Genomic DNA, 27,369 nt, shown 5'->3' with positions numbered 1-27,369 from the left:
TTGTAGCGCTCTCTGATAGAACAGAGTCCATCTTTTCAATTATCCTGGTACTTTCTGTCTTTTAAGTGCATACTTTGTGTAAAATTAAGCTCGCAAAACACATTATTTCTCCATACTATATTTTTTAGCCTTCTATTTCCTATCTTCAAGAAAAGTTTACAAACTTTTTGTTTTCACTGAAGAAATATATTTATTTGCAGTAGACTCAATAGTTTTAGCAACTTTTACCTACTATAGATTATTTAAAATAATTTATTAATGATAATTAACTTCAATCCCACATCCAATTCATTCTGTGTAAGGCGGCAATTCATCATCCCTATTTGGTATACCTTCTTTTCTATACTCTGCACTATCCAAGCTTTCACTTAGCTGACGCTGGCCTCCTCGCCTCGGCATAAACTCTTGGCCACCTAATGTGATGCTTGGTGGTACCTTTTTGCCTCGAAATTTAATGGCATCAAAAGCTGGTGGCGGCGTCTTGTGTTCCGGTGAGTTATCACGCTTTGATGTGCTCGTATGCCAAACAGCGATACGTTTCTTTGATTTCTTCTTCGGTAACAATTGTTTGATGGACGTACCAGAGGCGGGTTTCACTTTTGTTATTTCACTGAAGCGATGCATTGCACTGTATTTTCGTCGATAGTAGATTATTTCCAATACCAAAGTAACCATGGCCAAGCCTAAACCAAATAGTGTGGCAATAAATACACCACCCAAACTCTCGAGTGATATACCTTCTTGTTCTTCGTTTACCGAACAGGCTTTAATGCGGGACATGTTCCAATATTTCGCTTTTAGATCCTCGAAGAAGCGATCCTTTTGCAGTTCCAGCAACGCATAACTCAATTCGTCCTGTAAATTAGTGAGATAAAATTGTTGTTGGAAAAAAATTTTAGCGCTGTAACTACTTACCGCAAAATGTGAACCTTGTTGTATCGCAATGGCGTAAGGTTGCTCCGCGAATACTTCCCCAACTTCAGTTAGGTTACAGTTGCGCGTCAATTCGTATTTGATTTCGGACGAATCGTGTATAAAAGCGAAATCGGCATTTTCATGTTCGTTGACCTTGCGGAAGCCTTCTTTAGCATTCTTTACTGGTTCGGAACCATTTATAGCAAGCAATATTGTACCATATTGTTCCTTGATTGGATAATCCCAAATTCTGAAAAACATAAATAGTTGTAAATACAACAAAAAGAGCAATGCTGTCGATAAGGATCTAGGAGGTTTGACGAAGTGCGCCATTAGTCTTTAATTTTCAGATTATGACTTAGCCTGGACACAATTCTGTGACCTGTTTCAAATCTGGACAGAAAATATCTCCTATTATAGCTATGTAGTTGATAGAATTTTGGAAACAGCACAATTTATTATATCGAAATTTTTACCTATATCTTTGAAAATCTTCCGTCACGTTCAATGTCAACTCCTTCCACATCCGGTAGAGAGTATCCTCAGCGAATTTCATGTTGATGAAATATTGATGTGTGCCAGAACCTTCTACGACAGTATAATTGATTCTTGACTGACGTGCCAACTGTTCCAAAGATTGTACTGGTGTCTGCATACGTTCCACAGTGAGAAAGGCTGCTAAATTAGCTGTGAAGGTGGCCAACATCAAGACCACAAATAGCCAATAAGCAGCGACCATTATACGCCCAGAGACGGCTTTTGGCGCTTCACCACCACCCTGAGGCGTAAATGAGGTCAAGGCAAACCAGAAACTCTCGCGCAATGTGAATTCGCTGAAAGCAGTAAACACATTTTTAGGTTATATGTGGATTTCATAAGTTTTCACTCACCGACAAGGATACTGATAGGCTGCACGATTATTTCTATAGCTGTAGGGTGAATACTTATCCAGCAGCCAAATCATTAATGCGCTACCCACCAGCGCCGCAATAATGCTAAACCACACTTCCACCCGCAAGACGGTCATGAATTTGAAAAGTGATGTCTGTCGCACCGGTTTACGCATTACAATCGAAATGCCTGTTTGCTCAAAATACGGCGCTATATAGTCGATAACTTCCTCACGTTCGGAGTACATTTTCATCGCAGTAACAGCAAAGTCTGTTTCACCAGTAACTAAATCGCCCACAATGCCATCCCAAATATCGTTAACAACATCACGACGACCAAACTCACCCGAAGCCGGTGGTACTAGCATGTAGCCGAAATTTAAACGCTCAGACAACTTTTGAATAGAGTCAATACAAAAACCCTCCCAAATCGGGTTGCCAAAAGCGTCGAGTACTAGTTCATCAGTTTTCGGATCGCGTTTCATGTAATTCCAAGGTATGGCCTATAAGCAGTAGTGGAAATGACTATCTATCAATTTAGGTATGACACTTCTAGGGAACGATCTACAAACCTCCACAGTGCCTATGCGAAAAAATCTTCGTGGTGGACTGATCGTCTCATTTATTTTGCGCAGATTATCATTTTGCCAAATGGCCAATTCGGTCAGAGCATCGTGTTCGGTCGAATAAAGATTTATGTTGATCGTCGGTGAATAAGTGAGGCGTGGTACGTGATCGAATTCGTCTTCGGGAAGAGTGACTTCGGTTGTAAATTGTAGAAACTCACTCATCGGAAATTGTTCCAAAATATTAAAACCCGACGTTCCGTTTTCATTGGGGCTTGTGGCGTTGCATTCCATCACAAAAGACTGCAACCAATACAAATTCGCTTGTTTCAGTTCAATTAAGCCGCGTAGGATTTCCAAAATCATTGCGCGCTGAAACTGTAGCATAATTAGAAAGTAATTATGTTTCAAAGCGTTTAAAAAAACTTCAATTGATTTACCGAAAACCCACTGAGGCAATATGTGTCCTTCATTCTTAGTGCTCTGCATAGTGTCTTCGGATTGATTGTAAATTTTGTCGCATAATCAACTTGCTTCTTAAATTTAAAGACACGATCTCGTGAGTCCAAATAAACGAAATGCCATTCTCGTGGTCTTTCGAAGATATTGGCTTTCGAAATCTAAATGAGAAAAGTATGGACATCTAGTGAAAGAGTCAGTCTTCTTCTGACTTAACATACCCTATCAAAAATGGTATTCATCGCTGTGCCATCCGCAAAGATTGCATAACACGAAGGCATTGGTCGGATTTTTCGTAGACGCTTTATAAAATCTTGTTTATTATCAAATGCATTAATGATCAAACTGTGGAAAGGATAACCTTCGACGATTTGTATTACCGCTTCCTCAGTGTCCTAAATATTAATAATAAAAATATTTTTTTTGTAAATAAGCGTCTTGAATAATAGTAAAATGTGTGAAAACATACTCTGGCATTCTGAAAAATCATAATACATTCATGTCCCGACTTTTGCATCACAAATTGCGAAAACATTTTAAAATATGGTGCCAGTATACGATCTACCCGTAGGAAAGGTATTTGATACATTCTAAGTAGATCCAACCCTTCATGCCAAACGTGGTAAGTAAAGTCGATAACTACCGATACGCCGACCGTTGCAAGGTGTTCACAAACTATATGGAAGAGTTCGGAGAATTATTGTAAATAAATTTTGAATTCCTAATAAACATTTTAATACTTAAAATGTATAGTAATTTAATAATTTTTTAAATCTTTCTCTGGGTCAAACCGTCGTGTTTGAACTATGCATTGATTTTCAAGGAGTTAAAAAATGTAAAATCAATTTATTCGAAGCTTAATCGTAATTTTACGATATTTTAGTTGGCGTTTTAAGTAACATTTTGTAAGCATCGCTGTGCAACACGTTAACTTAGTATGGCACAACTTGTTCTGATCTGGACGAATCAAAAGTTTGGGTTTAATCAACTATTATTGAATGGAACTTCCTGAGCCTAGAAGCCGGCCAATAAAATATAAACAGTTTTTTTCACTTTGCAAATTGTCAATATTTTCCCTTTCACATTGTCTAATTTGGTCGCACAGTTGTCAGAAATTCCACACCAATAATTCGTTTCTAGTCTGAAAGTTATGACCTATTTTTTGCTAGTTTTGAAATTTAAAATTCATTTTCATATTTCATATCCTCAGATTACGTGAAAGTCAAGTAGGAGAGTGCCACGTATGGATTATGAAACTGTTACCCCTATTATGGTTTTTAACTTCACTCAGTTGAATCAATTCAACTTCAAATCAACTAAATTCTGTTTTGGTATTACGAACTTCAACTATTTTCAGTCGTTTCATTGGTGTTGCCAACCTAGAAACTGAAGATTTAACAGATAATTAAACATAAGTATGACAATTATGTGACAAAGGATTAGGAAATGTTTTATTTAATTTGATTTTTACTGTTTCCAAATTGAACTTTTTCACCTTGTTTTTTCTATTTATTTGTATAAAATAAATGATAAAAAATTTTTCAAATTATATATAAAATTGTTTATTTGCACGTTTTTCATTTTCTATAAGGTGCGTTCCAGTAAACAGTAAAAAAGTAACAAAGTAAACTCTAGTGGCGCCATCTATATGTCGACTAGTGCGTTAGAATCTGCTTTCCTTTATCGACTTCCAGTAAAAATTTCATGTCATTTCATCTATTGGAAGTGAAGTTATTGCGTTTTAAGTGTCAATATGTTTTTGTCATCAGTGCGAAAATGAGATTTGAACAGAGAGCCAACATTAAATTTTGTTTTAAAATTGGTAAAACTTTTACCGAATCGTTTCAATTGATGAAACAAGTTTATAGCAAAGATTGCCTATCCCGTAGCAGAGTGCACGAGTGGTTTCAACGTTTTCAAAGTGGTCGTGAGGACATAAATGAGAAATGAGATGTATTAAAGCAGAAGGAGACTATTTTGAATAAAATTAATTGATTTAGCCGATAAAACCATTTGTTCTGTCTTTTTTTAAAAGTCCTGTTTACTTTGGAACGCACCTTGTATTCATATGTTTCTTAAATAAATGCAATATATTCAACTAAACTGCTTGGTAGTAGTTGTAATTTTTTGATATTCTAGTCAGTTTCAGCCGACTTATTTTTGACAAATTGAGTTGATATCAATAATACCGAATTAAAAATCTAACCAAAATGCAGTTGAGTTGAAAACCGTAATATGTTTATGGTTTCTGCTTGAGCTTGTATAGGTGGCATGCTTCGGACTTATTTCAAATAATTTCAAACTTTACTTTATTGTTAATATCTGCGTTTCACGTTTCAATATTTGACAGTCGTCATATGTCAAGTCACTATTCTCGATCCGATTATTCCGGTATCTTGAGCCTTAGCCCCAAATACCTTCTTTATCTAAGTTTTAGGAATCGTTTTTGTAACAATAGCGACATTGACATTAAGTCCACGTACGTTTTTCCATATTTTTCTGCCCCTTATTTCTCCCGACGTTCTTTATAACGACAATGTGATGCTGGATCTTGGCCTCCAATTGCAAAGCTTCAATTTCTTTCACAGCACTTGCAACATCCAACTCGATATCCGTCTGTAGTGGGTCAATCCAAAATGCTGAAGAAACAAAATATGATATAATAACCGTTTTACTTCATTTCACAAACACAAAGAATTTGCTGATATTTTGTACCGATTTTCAATTCGTTTGCGCAAACATAGCCGAAAGAGACCAAAATTACAATCTTTTGCAAATGCCACATTATACCACGATTTCGAAACGTCCATTCACGGTGAGTTTGAAAAAAGAACTGTTACTTATGACTTGCCATAACTGTGTCAAATGCAATTCTTTAGCTTTGAGGAAGTGTAGCATCAAAATTGCACCGGCTGACAAATCAAGGCTGATGTATAAATTGCATAATAATTTCGAGTAATTTGCATTGATTTGTGCACACAAACCGACAGGTGACACTTCTCAATTATTTAGAGTCCTGACCAACTGAAGTGTGTTGCAAGTGAAACAGAAGATTGCAACGGAATTAAAGAGTAGAGCTTCGCAATGTGTGCTACTGACACATATGTATCTAGATGCTATGTAGATTCGTGGCTAAGTGTGTAGAGTTATGAAAATTGCTCGCATAAAAATAAACCAATTTTCAAAATAATCACAATTTTTAACGTCTGTGCTTTTCATATAAAATCGATTTATTAGGACAGTAATTATCTAAATTGGCTAAGCCTTAGACTTCAGACATAAAAAGACTAACGGTTACTAACTTTTTTTTTTTGAAGACAATATTTTGAGTTGAGGTCAGCCGCGGAATCTTTTGTTATTCAAGAATAACTGCAAAAGTGTCCGTCGGAATTTAATTTTAAATTGAAAGCTCCTAGTCAAATTTATAGAAAATTTGCGGAAGACATTGTTTCTCTACCACAACGTGGTTAACTATTGTAAATAGTAGCTTTCAGTGGTACTTGATTATTTGAAACTTTGATTTGAAAATAACAACTAAAGTGGTTAAGAAGGCAGAATGTTTTAAATTAAGTTTTGAGGATCTAGTCAATACTAGATTTAATCTCATCAAAATCTCAGTTTTTATTCAAGAGCTTGCGCAGACGGACGCACGGACGGACAGACAGTAACCCGCATTTTAACTCATCTCTTCATCCTGATCATCTATATATACATAATCCTATATCTAACTCGATTAGTTTTGGGTGATACAAACAACCGTTATGTGAACAAAACTATTGTACTCTGTTGCGACATGTTGCAAAAGTATAAAAATTTGAGAGACTCGCGCTTCCCAGATTATCATTTTGGAAAATAGTTCTAGCTGCAAGGTCTTTCCTCAGTATGGTGACGAGACCTCGGCAGCACAGCCTCTGAATTTTATTTATTTTAATAAATCTATTGATGTTCAATAAGGTGCACTTTTTTCGATCATTAGATTGAGGCGATTTGACGCCTCTCACACACAAAAGGCTATAAATCTTTCTCGTGATCACACCAAGAGTATTTCTCTTCTATAGTCTACACGTTACACTCCGAGAAAAGTTTTGAGAAATATAAATGTCCCAAAATATTAAAAATATGTATTTTTATGACTTTTTGATTCTAATTTTAAAGCTCTTATGAGAGCAATTTGGAAAAACAGTGAAAATGTCTCATAAACTTAAAGCACTGTTACATACAATATAAACACTTGGAAGTTTATAAAGCCGAGATTTTTCTAATGAGTTTAAATCTTTTTTTAGAGGTTATACTCTGTATTAGAGTTTCGTCACGATCCTAAGTTGGGTTTGATGGGCAGCATGCTATTTGTATATATGTATGTTTCTATTTAAATTAGCCCAATTAGTTCGAAGTTCGATTTCATGTGCCTTCGCTAAGCGTACAAAATACAGCTTAAGCCCCCAAATCTTTTTGTTCTCATGCATGGTCTCATTTATTTTATGATCTCTGATTTGTATTCGCCTTTTCAATGCCACTTAAATATTTTATGGCCTTTACGAGTAGGCATTGTTTGCCCTACACACACTCGCACATCGCTGAATTTGTCATTCTAACGCCGCGCGCACGCTTGTGTTGTTCCAGCGTTCTAAAGCTTACTATATTTTTTTAGCTTTGTTCCTATACGCCTATTTTAATTACATTTCATTTACAATCAACTGATATCACCTCGCCAGAGTTTGGCGCCTTCAACTATGCGCTCAGCAATATTTCAATTCGATCTGCTCTGATTTCCTCTGCCCCCAACAGTACATGTTGTTTTAAATTCTATTGAACAATTTCATAAATGTCTTTTTTATTATTGCTACGAGTACTTTAATCACATTTAATTACACCAGCAGCGCTAAATAATGTCAGTAATGAATAAAATTCAGTTGTAATTTTTTGTAATGTCATTTGAGTGGCGTTGTTCAGTGATTTTATAAACGCCGAGAAAAATGCCTGTGTGCTTGGAATTATTTATATGCATAGCTACATATGTACAATATACAAATGTATATGCATTAATGTATATGCCCATGTACTTACATACATACTCCCATACTTGACGATTCTTTACTCATTTGTAAACCTTAAACTATTTTTTTATAGAGAACATATGACGGACCTTTAAAGTACCGTATTTTGCCAGGGAGTGGCCTTAAAAGCGTGTAGAAATAGTTATAAAAGTCACCTTTCATTATAGCTTTAACTGCCTTGCGAATTGAGTAATTAAATAAAACAGATAACTCACTCTTTCAGCGGCCTGTCTTAGGCAAAGTGGTCTTATGATTTAGTAAATGTCTGTATAAAAGTAAAAAGGTACGTACATATATTCATGAATTTGATAATAGCATTATTAGTCAGTTCTCTAATGTATTTTGTTCTAAGCTAGTCATGCAGAATAATTATTATATTACTTAATGGTATTTATGCAGATTTATTATTATTTTAATTTTTACTAACCTACAAAAGAATAAAAGGATTGATGGATAGCCATTCAAGGGTTTTCGCTTGATATTTCAATTACAAGAATAACGTTATGAAATTTTGTAGCCTTGTTGGATATTCTATAGTCATATATATAGATTGAGCTTTTTATATACCTACCTTAAATGTTTCTAAGCGATTTTTTGTGCCATATTTAGTTCGCGGGTAATGGAAACAGTACACAACCAAAATGGAGCCTGGCTTACATCCGGGCAAAGATTGTCACCTTCACAGTTTTCTCGGAACGGAAAATTGTATGCCCCTACAACACCAAAATTGCATTTTATTAGCTCATCCTATCATAAGCTGTTTAGTGTAAATTTCAGCTTGATCATTTACGTGGAACTTGTTTTTGATTGTTTGTGATTCATATAGGTATTATTCTTGAAAGTGACGCATACAACGTTTTCTGGGGCTGATCTGTAACTAATGCTATAGTACATAACTAAAGAGGCAAAATGGTAAAACCGAAAACTTTATATAATTTGAAAGAAAATCACATTTTTTTAACAAATTTTGATACAATTAATTATCAAACTCTTCGATTACTCCAAAAAAAAAGTCGCTTAAAACCAGATCTGTAAAAAACGTCGGATGCGGTAGCAAATCGAAGCTCAATTCATGAAATTTTACCATCATTTGCATAGGTTTCTTATACTGCACTTTGTCCTTATACGGTCTTTGCAGAGAACCCATTATAGTTATTTATGAGATAGAATTTGATATATTTTATAGAAATCAGTTAGTTTAAAAAAAAAGTTATATTCTTTGCTGACAAAGTTTTGGACAGATTGATGGAGACAAACATATCGCTGCTGATAACGAAGAAAGACGCAATGATCACTTAGCACGACAAATTGTTTCTTTTCAAGACTAATCACTAATAATAACCCTTTGTGGGTGTTGTGACATGAATTAAAATAACTTCTTAAGAAATAGTTTTAGAATGGGTTAAATGTCGGGCATTTTCGGTATAATTCTTTACCAGTGTGATTATGCCACTTCTTAACTAGACTTTTTCTGACTAGACAGATTTCATTTCTGAATTTTTTTGTATATATTTATCCGTTTTCACAAACATGATTTTGAAGCACTTGCGTTTAAATTTTTATACAAAGAACACACTCGCTCGCTTTGTGCCTCCATTGATTGATTTAGCCTTCATATTTTCATTTTTACGGCTGCATTGGTATATACATACATATATATGTAAAATTTGAGAGTGATCGTTTCGCAATACAGTAAATTTATTTTACATTTTTACCCATGACTAAATGTTTTACAAAAAGTTTACTACTTTTTATTGCGTGTCATTTGCATCGTATCTATGTACATTAGGGTGTCCGTTATTTCCCAAGTTCTTTTGTTTTCCATTTTCAGTTTTTGCCCTAAAAAATTATCTCTTCTCTTTATTTTCAATTTAAATCGTGTCTAAATATGTTGAAGTACCCGCATGAAATTTTTTGCTAACGTTAAATATTTTCTTGATATTTTGGCTTTCATTAAAGTAACAATACGATTTTCTTGCTTCCATCATCATCGTCTATAAATATTAGTTAGATTGATCCAATCACGCTTTATGTTTTCCTTTCCAGTATTGCTGCGTTTGATGCCAGATCTCTGAAGTATGTCTCGTATTATATATAGATATATAATATATGTATACTGACTAAATTCCAAATAAAGAGCTTCTTTAAGTTGGGTATTATTTTTAAAGCAAAATCTGAAAATTCAGAAGGCGTTTGCAAAAAAACATTAACTTGATAAATAACGGGCACCCTAATGTACATGTATATGCATATAAAAATACATATATGTATGCGCATCAAAAAATTTATTGAATTCAATTAGTGTCCACCAATTGTGGGTGTTCATGGCAATGCCTTTTAGAAATCGATGATGGTAAGTGTTTTTAACTGAAAGTTTAACTGGGGTCACTCTGGTCAATTTATAATGTTGAAGGTGAATTCAACATGTTCATTACACAGTGCCAATGTGTGAATTGGGAAAAAATTATAAAAAGAGAAATATTGTTATAAAATTTTGTGAAAAATACGTTAAAAGTAAATATTTGAAGATAAATTATAAACTATTTTTCAATTTTAATATACTTCATCAAAATGTCAAAAACTCGAATGGTATATGATTTAAAAGTTTACACATATATTTGAAAGTTCTCACACAGCTATTTTTATATATATGGATATATTTATTTTTAAATTACTTCATTAATTTCCTCAACACACTTGACTAATAAAAATCGTTTTGTTCTCTTTTTTGCTTGCAGGTAAATGCTCGTTTGTAATTTGAAATTTAATCGACCCAGTACCGTTACTATTATTTTATTGCCACATACGTTTACATGTAAGTGTAATTCTCAACCAAATAACGACTTTTTGAATAAGTAAACCATGTATAAACATATGCTCTGATACATGTGTATTATATATGTAAATATTATGTGATTGCCTCATTTATATGCAAACACCTTAACGAAAATGTTATACCTACATTTAAGATTCTGGGAGTGCAGGGTTCTTTCATACACCCATTACCATTACGAATATTTTTCTTTTGTTGTTGTCTCTGTCTTTGTAACGCTAAAAATGATCGTACTGGCCAAATACATACAATGCAAATGAGCAAATTTCTATTCGAATTTTCAACTTGTTGCGCCAAATTAATGCGATACTTAATGTTGTTCTTGTTATTTTTTTGTTAATAGCAACCAAAGAATAAATGAGTTCAAAAGCGTCACTTTGCTGATTGCGGAATTGAGAATTCTTGTTGTGAAATGTAAGTGTGCTATCAGTGTGTGTGTGGCTTCTACTGCTTTGTGTTGCGCAAAGTGTAAATAAAAGCAAGCGCTGCTAATTTGTTTGTGCCGGGTTCACAGTTTGTAAAAGAAATTAAGAATTGATAAAGACGGGGAGTACGATGAAGACTCATAAATTCATTTATAAACATAAATAGCAATTTGAACCTTGCAATTTCATTATTTGATCTGGGTAGGGCCAAATGTGTAAATCTGGTCCATTTTAATAGACCAGCGTAGATAATTTTTTAAAACTAAAAACAACTCTTAGTAGGACGAAATCCATCGGAAACGTAAGATAAATTTACAAACTTTAAAGGAAAAATAATTTAAGGGCGTTCTGATCTTGGGAAAAGGAAGAGGAGGTTCGTGGTTGAATTTTTAAGGGTTAAAATCAGTTTATCTTTCAGCAATAGTAAAGCATACACACATAAAAAAAAATGACATTTAAAGATCTGAGCGTTTTTATTAAAAATTAATAAATTAAAACGCCGAAGCGATAAAACCATTCACCAATACAAAAGATTTGGTTCCGATCTTTCAGTTTGTATGGCGTCTATATGCCATAATCCATGCCGAATTTTGTGAATATATCTCGTGAAATGGAAAAGTTTTCCATACAAACACTTTATTATTGTCCTCCTATTGTTCAGTTTGTATAACAGTTATATGCTATAGTAATCCGATATCGACAAGTGAGTAACTTCTTGGGGCGAAAAAGACGTGTGCAAAATTTCAGATCGATATCTTATTAACTCAGGGACTAGTTCGCGTATATATAGACAGTCGGTAAATTGACCTTTATAAATATATTATATAGGGTCTCCAACGTTTGCTTCTGGGTGTTACACACTTCATCGCAAACTTAATATACCCTGTTCAGGGTATAAAAATATTTATTTACTCACTCAGTTGTGGTCTGACTCATACATACGTTTAATGCCTTTACATATCCACGGAATATTAGAAGGGCTATATATACTTTACAGGAAATTCCACTGTTCCAAATTAGTGCACATATATAGAATCTCGAATAGTTATATTGAGAATTTCGATCAGTTTCTAATCAATATAAACTGATAATTTATTCACATATACATGTTTTATTAATATTTTTCGTCGTCGCATTATTTGGAATCGTAAAAATGCAAATAAAATATCACTAACTATTTAAACTGCCATAATAAATACTTAAAGTTTGTTTTCTTCGCAGGGTAGACAAACGTCGTCACTGACAGCTAGGAAAATATTATAGTGAAACCGGATTCAAAATTTGGCCATACGCAATAGTTATATCAAACGTTTTTGGACAATGCTCATTTTGTAAATATTTTTATACCCTGAACAGGGTATATTAGTTTTGCCACGAAGTTTGTAACACCAAGAAAGAAACGACGGAGACCTTATAAAATATATACAATACATAAATGATCAGCATGATGATTTGAGTTGATTTAGCCATGTCCGTCTATCTGTCTGTCCGTCTGTCTGTATATATACAAACTAGTCCTTCAGTTTTTGCTTGTATAAAAAACTTTTCCATTTGACGAGGTATCTTTACGAAATTAGGCATGGATTATTATTTAAGGCAACAAGGTAATCTCCGAAGAAATTGTATAGATCGGATGACTATAGAATATAGCTGCCATACAAACTGAACGATCAGAATCAAGTGAAGGGTATTATATAATGTTTTTTTTGTTATTCATTATTTTGCTTTAGTTTCAATAATCTTAAATGCTTTCCGGTTAACGCTTTTAATACTTGTCAACTGAATTGAAATGTTATTTCATACAATTCAATGTCAATCAATGCCGCCAAAAAATGGAGTTGCTTAGGTAATTTTTTTTTGTCGTGTTTTAGTTATCGCTCAATGAGTGAAGTATTCCGATGAAAGAGGTCCATGTAGGTAACAGATCTTGTACTTTCGTTAACGTTGGTAAACCAGTTATGGACTGTCTTATTGGCGTTTCCCGCACACTTTGCAAGGAAGTAGATTTCTTTTGACGGAGTCTCTATATAGTTTCGACATATAGATATGTAATTCTAAACCAAAAATGAACCGGTGTAAAACCAATGAGATTTATGATCCAGTTTAAATAGCGTTAAGTTATAAACTATTGACTTATTTAAAAAATATTTAATCACTTTTAAATTAAGCACGAAATAGAATAGTTTAAAAGCCGAGAACGTTTAAAAAGTAAGAAGTTTTGTTTTTAACTGTTTTGTTCTCTAAACTGTGCTTGGCTTGGCTTGTCATGCAAGGTACCATTTAAAGGCAGTGTTTCTTTACAGGTTATTGGTGTTGTCATATTGGGCGTAGGTGTTGGCTTTAACTTGGCTTTCGATTTCTAAATGACCGTCGTTTGTGTAGCGGCAGCGATACGCTTAAAAAGTTTACAGCCGCAAACGTGAGGCGCTTAAAATGCGATATATTTACATACATACATAACAACCATTCTATGTCCATTTAAATACATACACTGTATTTGCTAGTCATATGTAGCTCCTTATATGTTTATACTGCTATATTTACCAGCAAATCGTGCGAAGTTGTGGTGTGTGGTATTAGCTATTGACCGTTTTGTCGTCTGCAACAAATTCTGTTGAAATTAATCTGCATCGCATGCGGCAGCTCAGCGCGGCATGTAATTAAAAGCACATTTTTGTCGTCAATTCTTTGCAACATTCAACGTAAAACGGATATTTGTTACACGAAATGGTGTACAATAACAATTACAATAAAAAAAAAACAATAACAATTGGCAGTGTGATTATTTGCCAAAAGCGCCGCAAACCTGTTGCCACAAAATGCCATTGAGACGGTGCAGATCAAACTGAAATCAAAAGACAGCAACAACAACAACTTTTGTGTGTTTTTTACTGGTTTAACAGCTGCAGTTTGCAACAGCACTTAAAGCATCACTTGTGGCATATAGAGATGTATTATTTGTATGCTGTTTTTATTTCATAGTTTGGCTTTCCTGTTGCTGGAGTTGCTTTTCGCTTTTCTTGAGTTGTTGCTTTTTATACCCTGTAGAGGTTATATTAAATTTGCCACGAAGTCTTTAAGACATAGAAGGAAACATCGGAGACTCTATAAAAAAATATACCATACAAGTATATAAATAACTAGCGTGACGAGCTGTCCCTCAAGTTTCGGGATAGCTGAAATTTCGCACACACCCTTTTCTCCCCAAGAAGATGCTCATTTGTCCGCACCGCCGATATCGGACCATTATAGCATATAGCTCCCATACAAACTGAATGATCAAAATCAAGTTCTTGTATGGAACCCTTTTTTATTTGCGGAGTATGGTTTATTGCCTAAGGCAAGGATTCAATCTCCGAAAAAATTATTCAGATCGAACCACTTTAGCATATAGCTGCCATACAAAAGGAAATATCAAAATCCAGTTTTTATATGGAAACTTTTTTTTTTATTTGTGAAGGGTATTATGGCCTCGGTTAACGTTGTTTCTTATTTTTTTTTTAATAGCGGCACATTAAAATCCTCTAAATCATTGCGCTTTTGACAATTATTGCACCTGACGACATGTTTCGCTGTTTACAACTTCCATCTTTCTATCTGTATGTGTGCATATATACAGGTGTATAGTTGTATGGGTGTTTGTTCATCCATGTTGAAGCCTATGGTGCGCTCGCATGCCTGTCACTCTACTCACACTTTAACTCACGTCTTAACTGAGCATTCCTGTCTGTGACTGTCTATTTGTTTGTTGTGTTTCTTTATCCATCTGTCTGTCAAATGTGTTGCAACATGCTTACGCGAGTTCGTATTGATAGTTTAACTCTTCTTAGCCGCTTTTTGGCGCAACTCGTGAATGCAAACACGCATTTTTTTCTTTTTGTATATTTGTATTTATGTGCATGGGTGTGTGTTTGCGCTTGCGCGGCGTTTCACAAAAGGAAAAGTTGTCAATAACATTTATTTTTCTTTTGGCATAATTACGGTATCATTTGTCTGCAAGTTTTAAATGTTTGGGTGAATTTATTGCCGCAATTGTGCTTTAGCGGCGAGTCTCTTAAAATATTTACAATTCTTTGAAAGTGAAAAGTAAGAGTTATATTGGGAATGGTTATATCAGGAAAAGTGATTTTATCCTTTTGCAATCATTATATGAAAATTAAACTGTCAAGTTGGTGTTTTGTATTAATAATTCATAAACAATATGTCTGTTGATGTGAAATTGATATTTCGTATCGTTTGTTTATTGCACGAAATCACAAAGGACTAAACTTTCCTGAATCTCAAATATACGATGGCGATTTCGTAAGCTCATTAACAATAAATGAATTTTCGTCGCGGCGTGATTTAATATTGGCTGTTTCGACCCAATCGCTGTATCCAACCAAAAAATGTCGGTAACATACCGCAATAATATTTTGAGAAATCAGTTAGAACTGCAACGAGATATATTCGGATCCAGAACAAAAATTCGGCTTTCGATACGCTACGTTAACCTAGAGGGTGCATCACTGTTTAAGGGAATTCCCTGTTTAATGAATTCAAAAAGTTCACCATTTGATTTTACAAAATCCAACCTTTTTTATGTTCGTGTGAAGTTTGATCTTAATATGTCAATTAGTGTGTAGTTTGGAAACTGTTTATTTGATTCCTGTTTATCCAAAAACTCAATCACAGCATGATGACACATTCAGGTCTTTTGGTACGAGTCTAATATTGGCACGCGTCATACCCAAAACATTTACTGAAATAATTGAGTCGATCCATAACAGATGTTTAGATTCTCTCTCTCGATTTTCAAGCACTAAATCGCATGCGGCAAGTTTCCGATACTTCACGAGTTTCACTGACTGCTTTGTGGTAGTCAAATACTTGTGTTCACGGTAAAGTAGATTTCCAAAAGTACTTCCGCAACATTATCAACGATTCCGCAGCCGAGATTCCATTGGTAACACAAATTTTCAAGCAAACTCGTTGATCAAAGTTTTTTATTCATTGTTCAAATCGGTAGAGAATTTTGAATTTAACGTTATGTGACTTTCCCGGTGTTAGAGTATATGGAATAGCGAGCTGGCGTCAAATGTGACTTAATGCATATTGTAAAATAGAGAGTTAGATATTTTTCTTATGCATGTTGTTCTATAAAAGTTAAGATAACTGGCTGGGAGTCCAGTTCCGGCTTTTCACGAGATAATTATTTTATCTGACATTCAAATCAAGTTTATTAACCTCCATCACTGTTTTCATTTTCAGACCTTACAGAATTTTTGTAGGCAGATTTCTATTTACTGTGATTAGTAAGTATCTTGAATCTCAGATTAGATCTTAAAATTTTTTTTTTTGTCGTATTTTTGTACTAAATGACTATTTCGATTTGAATTTCAGTTTCCCAATTGACTCGAACTGTTTTTGCCGCAAGAAAATATATGTGAAAAAAATATTTTCATTCCATTTAGGTTGGAAGCTTAAATACATCATTGTGTGGGGAAAATCACTCTCTTACCTATCTGCTTCATATTTTGCTGTTTCTTCTCGATTTTTACCTTTCGAAAAATAGCTTTAAATATAATTTTTTTCTTTACAAAAATTGATCTAATTTCGCCTAAAATATCAATGTAAAAATAATATACAATACAATTTCTATCATAAAGCTTATTATCGTGCTATAACTCACATATACACCTAACTATCGTTGAGTTCTACCTCGAAGACACCGTCGAACACTTGTTCTGGTTAAATGACTCTTTTATTGTTCCTTTTGAGTGAGCGCCCCATATAATCATTTAATAAAGTAGCGCAAGTGCATGAGCCATCAAAATAGAAGACGAAAGCGGAGTTCGGCAAAGTGAAAGTGGCGAAGCACTTACATACATAAATACATATGTATATGTGTGTACATATATGTCTGTATGTATGTACATAGTTGTGTACTTTGGGCCCGTTAACAGCTTGTAATTGCCAGTTTGAGTGAATTATCGTTACGCTTTGCGTATTTATCACATTATTAAGAAAAGTTATTAAATACTCGACCCAGTTTTAATGAGTGCTTCCAATAACGACAACAAAGAATCAGTACTTACCTAGGATGGTGCGTGCTGGTTAAGTGACAGGGTAATGAAAATATCGTCCTAATACTTGTATATAGAAATTCGATGATCCACTTGCCGATTTCAAAATCATATTCAAGCAGCCACTCAATCGTCTCTACAATAACAATAAGTGCTTAAAATATAAATTTTAAGAAAATAACGTTGCACTTTTCGGTGCTTCAAACCAGCACAAGATGCAATTTCGGCAATATATTTACGCACTTAATGTGCATGCAGGCATAGCATACACATGTATGTGTGTGTGTGGGTGTACGGTGAACCGACACATGTTGTAAGCACTTAATAAAGTATTTCATTCAAACGTTTATTTAGTTGTTTCTTATAACCTTGCCGCTGGTGTCGAAGCGGTGCTTCTTCTTCATAGGGAAATCAAAAAGAGTGTTTCATATAGAAAATATTTTTGACTTTTATACATATTTTTTAAGCATTTGCACGTACAACACACGTGCATTCATACATATAGAGTAGTCTATGTGGGTTTTGAAAATTAGATCAGAAGTCGTGTAAATTAGGTAAGTAGGCGAAAATTACACAATTGTGTTTTTGTTTTATAATATACTACATACATATAACATAACACATATGCAGTGTATTATACATGAATTCGTATGAAGTATTTCATTTGTACTGATATAGACCTTTTAATTGACATTCGTTAATATGTGTGTATGTAGTATATTGTGTAGTAATTACATTTTCTCTGGGTCAAGAGGGCACTTATTTTATTGTTTTGTGAAATACCAATATTTTATTTTATTGTCAGTTGAACATTGGCCGAAAGATTAGTTTCCCCTGTAAAAATGTATTAATTTTTATTTGTTTTAGAGCATTACAATTGCTTTCATATTGGGAAAATAGCACAGCTATTCAAATAAACATATACATATGTATGTACCTCTGCATAAATTAAAATTTTTTATGAAAAGTGCTCCAGTTTTCTAGCATAACAGTTTATTAATCTAGAGTTTTGAAATACATTTTTTCATTTTTATAAAAGGAATTAGGTGGCATCTACATCTATAAGGTCGTAATTTTGTTAATCTACTATTTATTGTTTATCAGTAATTTCATAACCATACCATCGTAAATTTCCAATTTCAATAAGACCAATATTTTAGAATTTCAATAAGTGTGGCAGCACTGTTTAAATTTATTTTCAAAATTAAGCCTTTTCAAATATTCTAAGATATGTAAAAACTATGTGTCACATTAAAAAAAAAAATTAAATTAGGTGGCTTTTTTGTATTTATCCCAGTTCTTTTTTTTAATATGCATCCTCAGTACAGCTTTCGTGTCAACTTTGAATTCACTGATTTTATTATTTTATAATGATCTACTTGATACATACTAGCAACTTTTTAGGGTGATAAAATAGAAACCAGTAAAGTCAATCAAAAAAAGTTCATTGATTCACCGTTTCATAAGAATAATATGTCTAGATTTACTAAATCTCTCGGGACACCAGTCAATAGGCGAAGGAACCTGTGAAGCCGACCTGAAACGCAGTCTAAAGGGTTAAATACTTAATTTTGGAATTTTTTGCTTGAGCGGATTGACGTACCATAAAAATTCTTGCGTTGAACTATTAAAACGGCTGTTAGCTTATAACCCACTCCATTGTTATTTTGTTTTTTTTTGTTGCTATATTACGTGCAGAAACCATTGACGAGTTAATAGCCCTTGGCCGAGTATAAATCCGAAACGTTTCGTTTACATATGTCCGACTGTCGTGGTAACGCCTATCACGGTCCTTGTTTCTTCTCTCTTACAGACTTCTTGTCAATAATATAAAATATAGCTATATACTTTAGTGTCCGCATTTAAGTTCTTTACATTGGTAAAAAATCAAGTAATACATTGCGTTGACATATATGTTCTTTTGAGGCCAAGCCTTCACAAGAAGTTGGAAAGATTTTACATGATAGACTTAAGGGTCTCATTAGTCAATATGGTTTTCCGCAATTAAGTGCAATCGCCACTTGGCCTCACAATCATAATAACTCAAAGCAAACTCAGCAAGGTCTGAGGTGTTCTACGCGATTTCTCAACATAATCCAACACACATTGACTATTTTAGGCACTTAGATTTGCCCATAGCTATTTATTGCCATTTTCAATATATTTCAATATATACCAGTACTCCGTATTATTTTTCTCTTCTGATGAGAATTAGCAAACCTAACCCCACAATTGCATGCTTTCCATATACAAGTATGTTACAGACAGCGTCCCAAGCTATTATTATCAGCCACACAATGAAAGATACTTTCTTCTGAGCAAATTTTCTTTGTACTAGACAAAAAATTCACCAACCATTGCTTGTGTATCCGCAAATTATGTTCTTTACCGTTAGCGGTGAGTTGTCGTATATACCCATAATAGCCTTTAACAGCATCCTGCTAGTACATACAAAGAAATTCAATTTTCAATAAGTGGTTATGTTGCTTGTCGATGACTCTTCGGTGTCCCATAAAAGGTAATGACTACGCGCAGCTGTGGCTTCCTCTCGCGCGTCGCGAAATTTCATTTAATCGCCTAGAAGTAAACAACACTTGCATAGCCTGCCCTTTTCCGTACGTAGAGAATGACTGTGCGCTTAACTGGGACCCACTTGGCCAGACTTGCTTTTCCTACTAGACTATAGTTTTGCTGCAGCGATCGCTTCCGCTTTAGGCAAACCATGTGGAGAAGAGCAAAAGTCGAATATTGCAAAGTCGCCATAAATAGTTCAACGAAAATGGACGAAAAGCTTACCTGCAATCTGGTGTAACACTCGTATTATTCGTTGCTCTCAGAGAAACGGCGCGGCAGACGACCCAACTAATATACGATGCTCGTACGTATGCAAGCGCCAAGGCATACGGGTGGTCATGGCGTTAGACTTGCCTTCGCAATTGAATGCTCCGCGCTATGCAGTCGTGTACGAGCCTGTCGAAAAAGGAAATAAACATGTGGTGACATAAAAGGTTTTAAACCGTTATACGATTAAATGCAATTCTTGTGGCTCTTCTTCGTTGAATAGATACTCGTAAGACTAAATACTGACTTCGCAACCATTCGTGATTGTAGTGAAGAGTTATTACATGCGGAAAATTTACAACACCACAATTTCCTCATCGTTAGTTAAGCGGCTTTGAACACGTTTTCATCGCCGTGTAGTAATAATTATGTGTAAACATTTTTATATGTAGAATGATAGAATCCACTGACAGGTAATCAGTAACGCTTTAGAAATTTTAATATTTTAGCATTTGTGAGAAACATTTTATTTTAGCAAAATGTGGTAACCCTTAAGATATCAACTTATGTTATATTGGAGAATTTTTCATTGATTTTGACGTGAGAATATTTAATTTTCCGAGAATTGCGATCACCGAATAGTATATTTTTCAGTAAAATATGGTGCTACGATAGGTTTCGATATGGTCGAATAGTATTGTGGAATTCCGTGCTTTTAGATTTTTTTCGCACATTTATGTGGGACCTCTTATCGGATATTTAAGCCTAAATGTCCAAAGAAATATTTTTCAACAGTTCAGTGCTATTTTTAGAGAATACTGATAAAAAAAAGATAACACTTGGTCGGATAAAAATATAGGTTTGTTTTTGTTATGAATAAAATATACAGCAACAAAATATTGTTCAGCCTTCTTCTGGGATACTTCTCGCTTTCTCAACTGTTCTCATTATTTCCAAAATATGTACTTCAAAAATAATATTTTTTGCCGCGTGTCCAATTAATTGCTAAACGGTGTACATACATATATTTATGAAACATATACAAATCTATTGCTTTTTTTATTTCAATTTCATTTTTTTTTTTAGTTCTTTTTCATACATTTATTTTTCCAACGTCAACTGATGCTTTGTGACTAATTCTACAATATTGCCCGTGTCGACGTTAAAGCGCCGTGTCACATAGACTTCATTGACATAATATTAACATCTCGCTTGTCATGCCACGGAAAATGCTTTGACAGATCTAGTCATGTTGACAACTCCAGCGTTGAGATTATTATCAGTCATAATCCATAAAATGATCGCGGGCATGCACTTAAGTCTTGAGGCTTATATATTTTTATGTAAAAAAATCGTCTTTATTACATGCTTTTGTTGTGGCATATTGAACCAGTACACGACTAATCACATGTTGCAATGCTCTAGCCAAGATATTTACAACTATATTTGCAGAAAGATTTGCTGTTTCGTGGCAGCTATTAATTTCTTTATAACGGCGAGCATATGTACCAGAAATGACAGATAGAGCTAATGTTGAGTAATTAAGTTCTCGAAATGGTCTTGAAAATGTCAAAACCGATTAATAAATTGAATATTCATTGATTATTTTTATTGATGAAGGTTTTAATCTCTTGTAATATTTGCCAACACATTATCGATCGGTCGGGTATGCGAATATTTATATAATATAAACTTATAATGTCAAGTTCGACATACTGAAAAATTCAGAACCTTGAATGACAATAATAAAGTTTACGACACAGAAACATACGCTCTACAGACAACTCGCTGGAGATTGTAGAGTTTTTAATGGACTTTAGGTATTTTCATGGTTTCTGCTGAAGTTTCGTAGTATAATTAAAAAATGTTTGAAACTCTAACTTTTTTCTTTTTTAAACTTTTAATTTTTCAACTAATAATTAATTAATTGTGTCTTTTAATTTGTATTTGCTTTTTCACTTGATCAATGTTCTAACCTTAAAGCAGAGGCAAAGCAGAAGTTAATTTTCACGATTATTCTTATTCAATAAATTATTTGGCGAAAGCAAAAGATTTAAGCAACGAACTTCTTATTAATTTTTTATGACTAGTAAATCTAGGGGCTTGAACAGTTTTCAATTTAGATAATTTTTGGTCACAAGGTGGCATACTTTAATCGTATTATTCACGCAAAGTTTTACCCCGATATAATCATTGTTGCTTGATATGCATACTGGAAAGTGAAAAAATCAGATGAAATTTAAAATGATGTTATATGGGAAATAGGCGTGGTTGTAATCCGATTTCCCCCATTTTCACACTGTAGGTAGAGGTGCTAAAAACGTTTGTGAATGTTGTTTTTATAGCTTTAGCAGTTTAGGAGATATGCACATTAAACCTATTAGGGGCGGGACCACGCCCACTTAAAAAAAATTTTAACTACAGATGCCCCCCTTAATGTGATCCTGTGTACCAAATAACTGACTTGTCTTGTATCTTATTGTGGAGCTTAGTTATGGCAATTTATTTGTTTTTGATTAATGGCGTTTTGTGGGCGTGGCAGTGGTCCGATTACGCCCATATGCAATACCAACCGTCTCACGGTACCAAGAAACATATCTACGAAGTTTCATAAAGGTGTCTAAATTTTTACTCAAGTTAGAGCTTGCACGGACGGACGGACGGACAGAGAGTCACCCGGATTTCAACTCGTCTCTTCATCCTGATCATTTATATATCTATAACTCTATATCTAACTCGATTAGTTTTAGGTGATACAAACAACTGTTAGGTGAACAAAATTATTAGACTCTGTAGCAACAAGTTGCGAGAGTATAAAAAAACGTAGGGTCTTCATTTTATTAAATTTCTTTAATAGTAATACCCCTAATGTAAAGGATGGCCAGTTATATCTTGTTTTCGAGTTTTTATTTCTTTTTATAATACTTCAAAAAAAAATTTATAAGGGAATTAAATTATTTCAATCATCGTATACACAGCGCTTCCCTTCTCCGCTGGTTTATGACATATTTGTATATTCAAAGATAATATAGAAAGAGGCAAAATTATATTTTGACGAAATATTTCACGTGGGTGTAGATTTCTAAACAATAACAATACTTCATTGCTAAGTCAATAAATATTTTTTCATTTAATAAGTGATTATCCACCCACAAACACACTAAATACGTATGGAATTCGTGTGTGTTTTCGATTTTCATTCAACTGAGCAAACCATCAAATGTCTGAAATGATAAAATCATAGAAAATAATGTCATGCTCTGACCAACTGTTGCATTCGATAATTTTTGCATTGTTTACAAAGTATACAATTGTTTTTTATTTTTATACCACGTGGCCAAAGTGCGTTGAAATTCCAGTGCACCGTCTACTGTCAATACACAGTCGGAAGAATTCATGAAGTATGAGCTGTGCGCATGCGCGTGTACACATAAACGTCAAATACATCAGCCGCAACTGTCAGTCAGTTAGTTGAGCGTTTAGGCAGTTGGGCAGTTGAGACTGAGACCGTTGGTTGCAACTGCACAATTTCAACTGACTTCGGTGTGGCGCGCTCTGAAGCTGGACTTGAGGAGGCGGTGTTGCGACATAACTGCGCTACGAAGGTGGTAAACACAAACGAGTGGTGAAACAAACATATTAATTTGCATGTGGCCGATAAAAAAAAGACGCGAGTGAAGGCAACAAAAGAGGTTTAAGTTAAGTTAGGTCTGCCGTCACATGTCAAAGCTTATTTTGTTGCGTGTGGAATTCGGTCAAGTGCCGTTCGGCGTGCAGCAACAGCAACAGTGCGGCGGCGGCAGCTGAGTGGCTGTCATGCAACATTGACAGCTTGTCATGCGCTTGTACACGTATATTTGTTTATGTGTGTGTTTGTTTTCACACATGCGTGTGTGCGTCTCATTAGATATTGGCGTTGAAGTTGCACGCATTGCTTATATGTCATTCATTAATTTGCTGCCGTTTGACGTTTTTGCTCCACTGTTTTCGTTTTTCTTTAACAATTCATTTGTTTTGCTGGAGCTGTAGTCGACAGTAATAAATAAACAACTTGGTTATAAGCTTTGGCACACACTTTTGTTTATTTGTTGTGTACTTAACTGGCTAGCTTTTCAATTACAATTACTAATGAGTTTCGAAAATTTGCTAAAACAAAAAAAGCTCAAATATTCGGAATTTGTGTAATTGCTTTTGAATAATTGTATTTAATGAAGAAATAAATATTGGTTAACGATCCGAGTGTGCAGGTTGAAAATATATATGGCAATATGCTAATAATTTGCATATATTTAACTTCAAATGCTATACATTTTTAATTTTATAATTTTTCTTGGACTGTGATATATTCAAAATTGAATTTTCAGTATATTTTCCAACATTTCCACTTTTGTATCTCCTTCAATAAAAACTACTTACCTACGAAAAAATAATAATAAATAAATTTATTGTTTTTTTTTTGATCAACAAAATATTATTGGACTTCATGCCGTTTTATGAAACCCCAATTATAGCAAAAAAAACAACAATCTTCTACGTGGATGAAACCTTAAAGAAATGTGTACTAGTTATTTTCGAAAATTTGACGGTAAAAAAAAATCAAAATGTTGGTCGTTTTTGGCCAGCTAATTTGATTTTTGATCAGATCAATTAGCTTTATAATAAAATATTTTTTGCTGTTAAAATTTAATAAACTTCAAATTATTTGAAATGATTAGGTTAAAATCATTAGGTTTCGCAAAAAAGTATGATAATCTGTTTGATAATCGATAATTTCAATTCATCTAAAAGATTTTCAAGTGTAAATTGCTTTCGTGTTTGGTACCCAACTTACAACCACTCTTGCTACTGCTGTGAGTGTAAATATAAAATGATGATTGCCGTGTTTATTTGAACGTTTGCGGGCAAGACTTCACTCACACATATGCACTGCTTGACGAAATTATTGGATCGTCTTCAGGGTACTTATTTTAGGGCGAACTGTAAAGGAACCACGAAAAAACTTTAACTTAAGCGTTAACATAATCATAATAGGTATTAAATTATCTCTATCTTAATTTTGATCGGTTGGAATGAATGCAGCTGCGTTTCTTTGGACAATAATCTATGCCGAATTTCTTGAAGTTATCTCGTCAAATGAAAAAGCTTTTCATACAAGCATTGATTCCGATCGTTAAGTTTGTATGGCAGCTATATGCTATAGTGGTCCTAGAGTGGCGTGTGCAAAAAAAAACTGAGGGACCAGACGGATATGGCTAAAACGACTCAGTCCGTCATGCTGATCATTTATACAGGATGGTTCACGAATCGTGCTACAAAAATAACCTTATTAACTATTACTATTTTTAAAAATGAATGCTTGGGATACCGAAAAGAGGGTTTGGATAGTGCAGCAGTACCATGCTTTGCAGTCCCTTGTTTCCGTCCAAAGGAAATTTAGACGGGATTTTGGCGGCACTCCCCCGATTAGATGGACCATTATGAGGTTGTTAAACATGTTGCCGAATCTGGAAGTATCACAAGTAGAACGTACTATCGGGATCCGTATGTTCGCGTTCAAGAAACGATCGCGACTGTTGCAATCAATAACTTGATTAATTGCCTGTTTATGTCTGATCAGGCCCATTTTGCTCTAAACGGAAATGTAAACAAGCAAAACTGCCGTATATGGAGTGAATTTAGTCCAGAAATAATCCACGAGGTGGGTCAATGGGTAAAGTTATTTAAAGATGTTGGATGAGTTTGATGCCGCTTAGCTGTGTGGCTGAGCATTGAGATCAATTTACGGTTTATAATTTTTTTAAATAATTAATAATATAAAATAAAATACAATAAAAAAAAGTTATTACGGTTTGTTTTTGTAGCACGACTCGTGAGCCACCCTGTATATATATATTTTATAGGATCTCCTACGCTTGCTTCTAGGTATTACAAACTTTGTTTTTGTCGAAACACTATTTTCAGAGTCGCTGTGCAATATTTTTCCGAAAAAACTGAACTGAGATAGATTTGTCAGGTAATGATCGAAGGAATACCGTTTTTTTGGTAATAATTTTGATTTTTTAAGCCACCCCGAAGTGTAAATTTTTTCACAAAAACGACTTTTTTGGTAAGCCGCCATTTTGACGAAAAACAAAATATTGACTAGTTCTTCGATCGTTTCCTGTATTCATCTTGTAATAACACATTTTTTTGGTTTTTGGATTTCAGATAATTTTAAGCACAAAAATCTTTAAGTTAAGCGTATTTACTATCGAAAATATTCAACGCAAAGACACGATCGCCCCAAGGCATATATTTGTGCCCGTAAATATGTTACCATACATATGTACAACAGATAAACTCTTCATCAGCTATATTTATTTATCATTACCAATTCCCCAGACAAAAGAATAATAGCTTTTTAATAAGCTTTCTTTAGTTAAAGGCGTATTTATACAACATGCATACATACATACATATTTATGTACATGCGTTTGCAACATTACAACAACATTTATACATATGTAAGCTAACTTTCTAACGCTTTTGTTGGAACCCCAATTGATTATTGTTGACATTTGAAAATCAATGCAGCTGCAAGTCAGCAGCCAATCAGTCAGTAAGTCACTGCCAAGAAACAAACCGCTAACCGGTTGTGCGACTTTCAAGCATTTTTAAGATATTTCCTTTCTTAAGTTAAAACACAATCGAAAAAATTAAGCTAAGAAATTGCAAGTAATGTTGACTAACAAACGTGAGTTTTGGTAGAAATCCAATCAAGCATTCTGGCGATATGATTTTGGATGGCATTTATGTATTGTACGTATTACTTTTATTTTTGTCAAGCAGTACCGGGGTGTTAGCACTCTTTGTTAGACTGGCAGTGGCGAGTTCATCGATTGTCTCTTGTGTATAATTGAAAATTCACGAAACTTTCGACTTTTTTGCTTTGCTCACGAGTCTTTTGAAAATTATCAAGCATGACACATACATATCAGCCATATATACATATGTATTTGCCTGTATTTGTGGCCCTTTGGTGCTACCTGAGTTCGCCAGGCAACCGTCCAGCCACTTGTTGTATCGTTAGCTTGTCAGGTCTGTCTGGCGGGTCTTTAAAATCGTCCGCCTCGTTGTCTGTTGGATTTCTTCTTTTTTGTTATTATTTTGTTTTTTTGCTTTGGCGTTTCAAGTTCGTTTGTTGCATTTGAATTTACCAAACTTTGTCTGTTGCTTTTTAGGTTTTTGGTAGCGTTTTACGGAAGTTGTTGGCGTCAGTGCTACTGTATTTCGTCTTTTTTCATATATAACTATATCCAGCTTTTCGTTACTTATTATTATTACTTGTTTTTGTTTTTGCTTTTGTTGGCTGCTAGTAAAAGTACTCGTATGAAAGATG

The 27,369-nt window shown here is 34.2% G+C and overlaps 2 protein-coding genes across 2 annotated transcripts in view; one reads left to right on the top strand and one right to left on the bottom strand.

The window, feature by feature from the left end:
- Positions 1–27,369, top strand: part of T48 (FU domain-containing protein T48) — an 86,900-nt gene that overhangs the window by 37,241 nt on the left and 22,290 nt on the right. The window lies entirely within an intron of this gene.
- Positions 178–6,157, bottom strand: Ir8a (Ionotropic receptor 8a). The gene is made up of 10 exons (XM_036368368.2): positions 5,546–6,157; positions 5,314–5,469; positions 3,300–3,505; positions 3,052–3,225; positions 2,812–2,991; positions 2,378–2,749; positions 1,806–2,308; positions 1,392–1,748; positions 916–1,165; positions 178–855 (listed from the first exon to the last, which is right to left on the bottom strand). The coding sequence occupies exons 1-10, from the start codon at positions 5,613–5,615 to the stop codon at positions 289–291; spliced, it is 2,835 nt and encodes a 944-aa protein (XP_036224261.2). The 5' UTR covers positions 5,616–6,157; the 3' UTR covers positions 178–288.

The sequence above is a fragment of the Bactrocera oleae genome, chromosome 2 (genome assembly GCF_042242935.1).
Source record: "Bactrocera oleae isolate idBacOlea1 chromosome 2, idBacOlea1, whole genome shotgun sequence".
In the NCBI taxonomy this organism is placed as follows: Eukaryota; Metazoa; Arthropoda; class Insecta; order Diptera; family Tephritidae; genus Bactrocera; species Bactrocera oleae.
The sequence above is the reverse complement of the archived record's forward strand: the minus strand, read 5'-3'. Positions and strand labels throughout refer to the sequence as shown.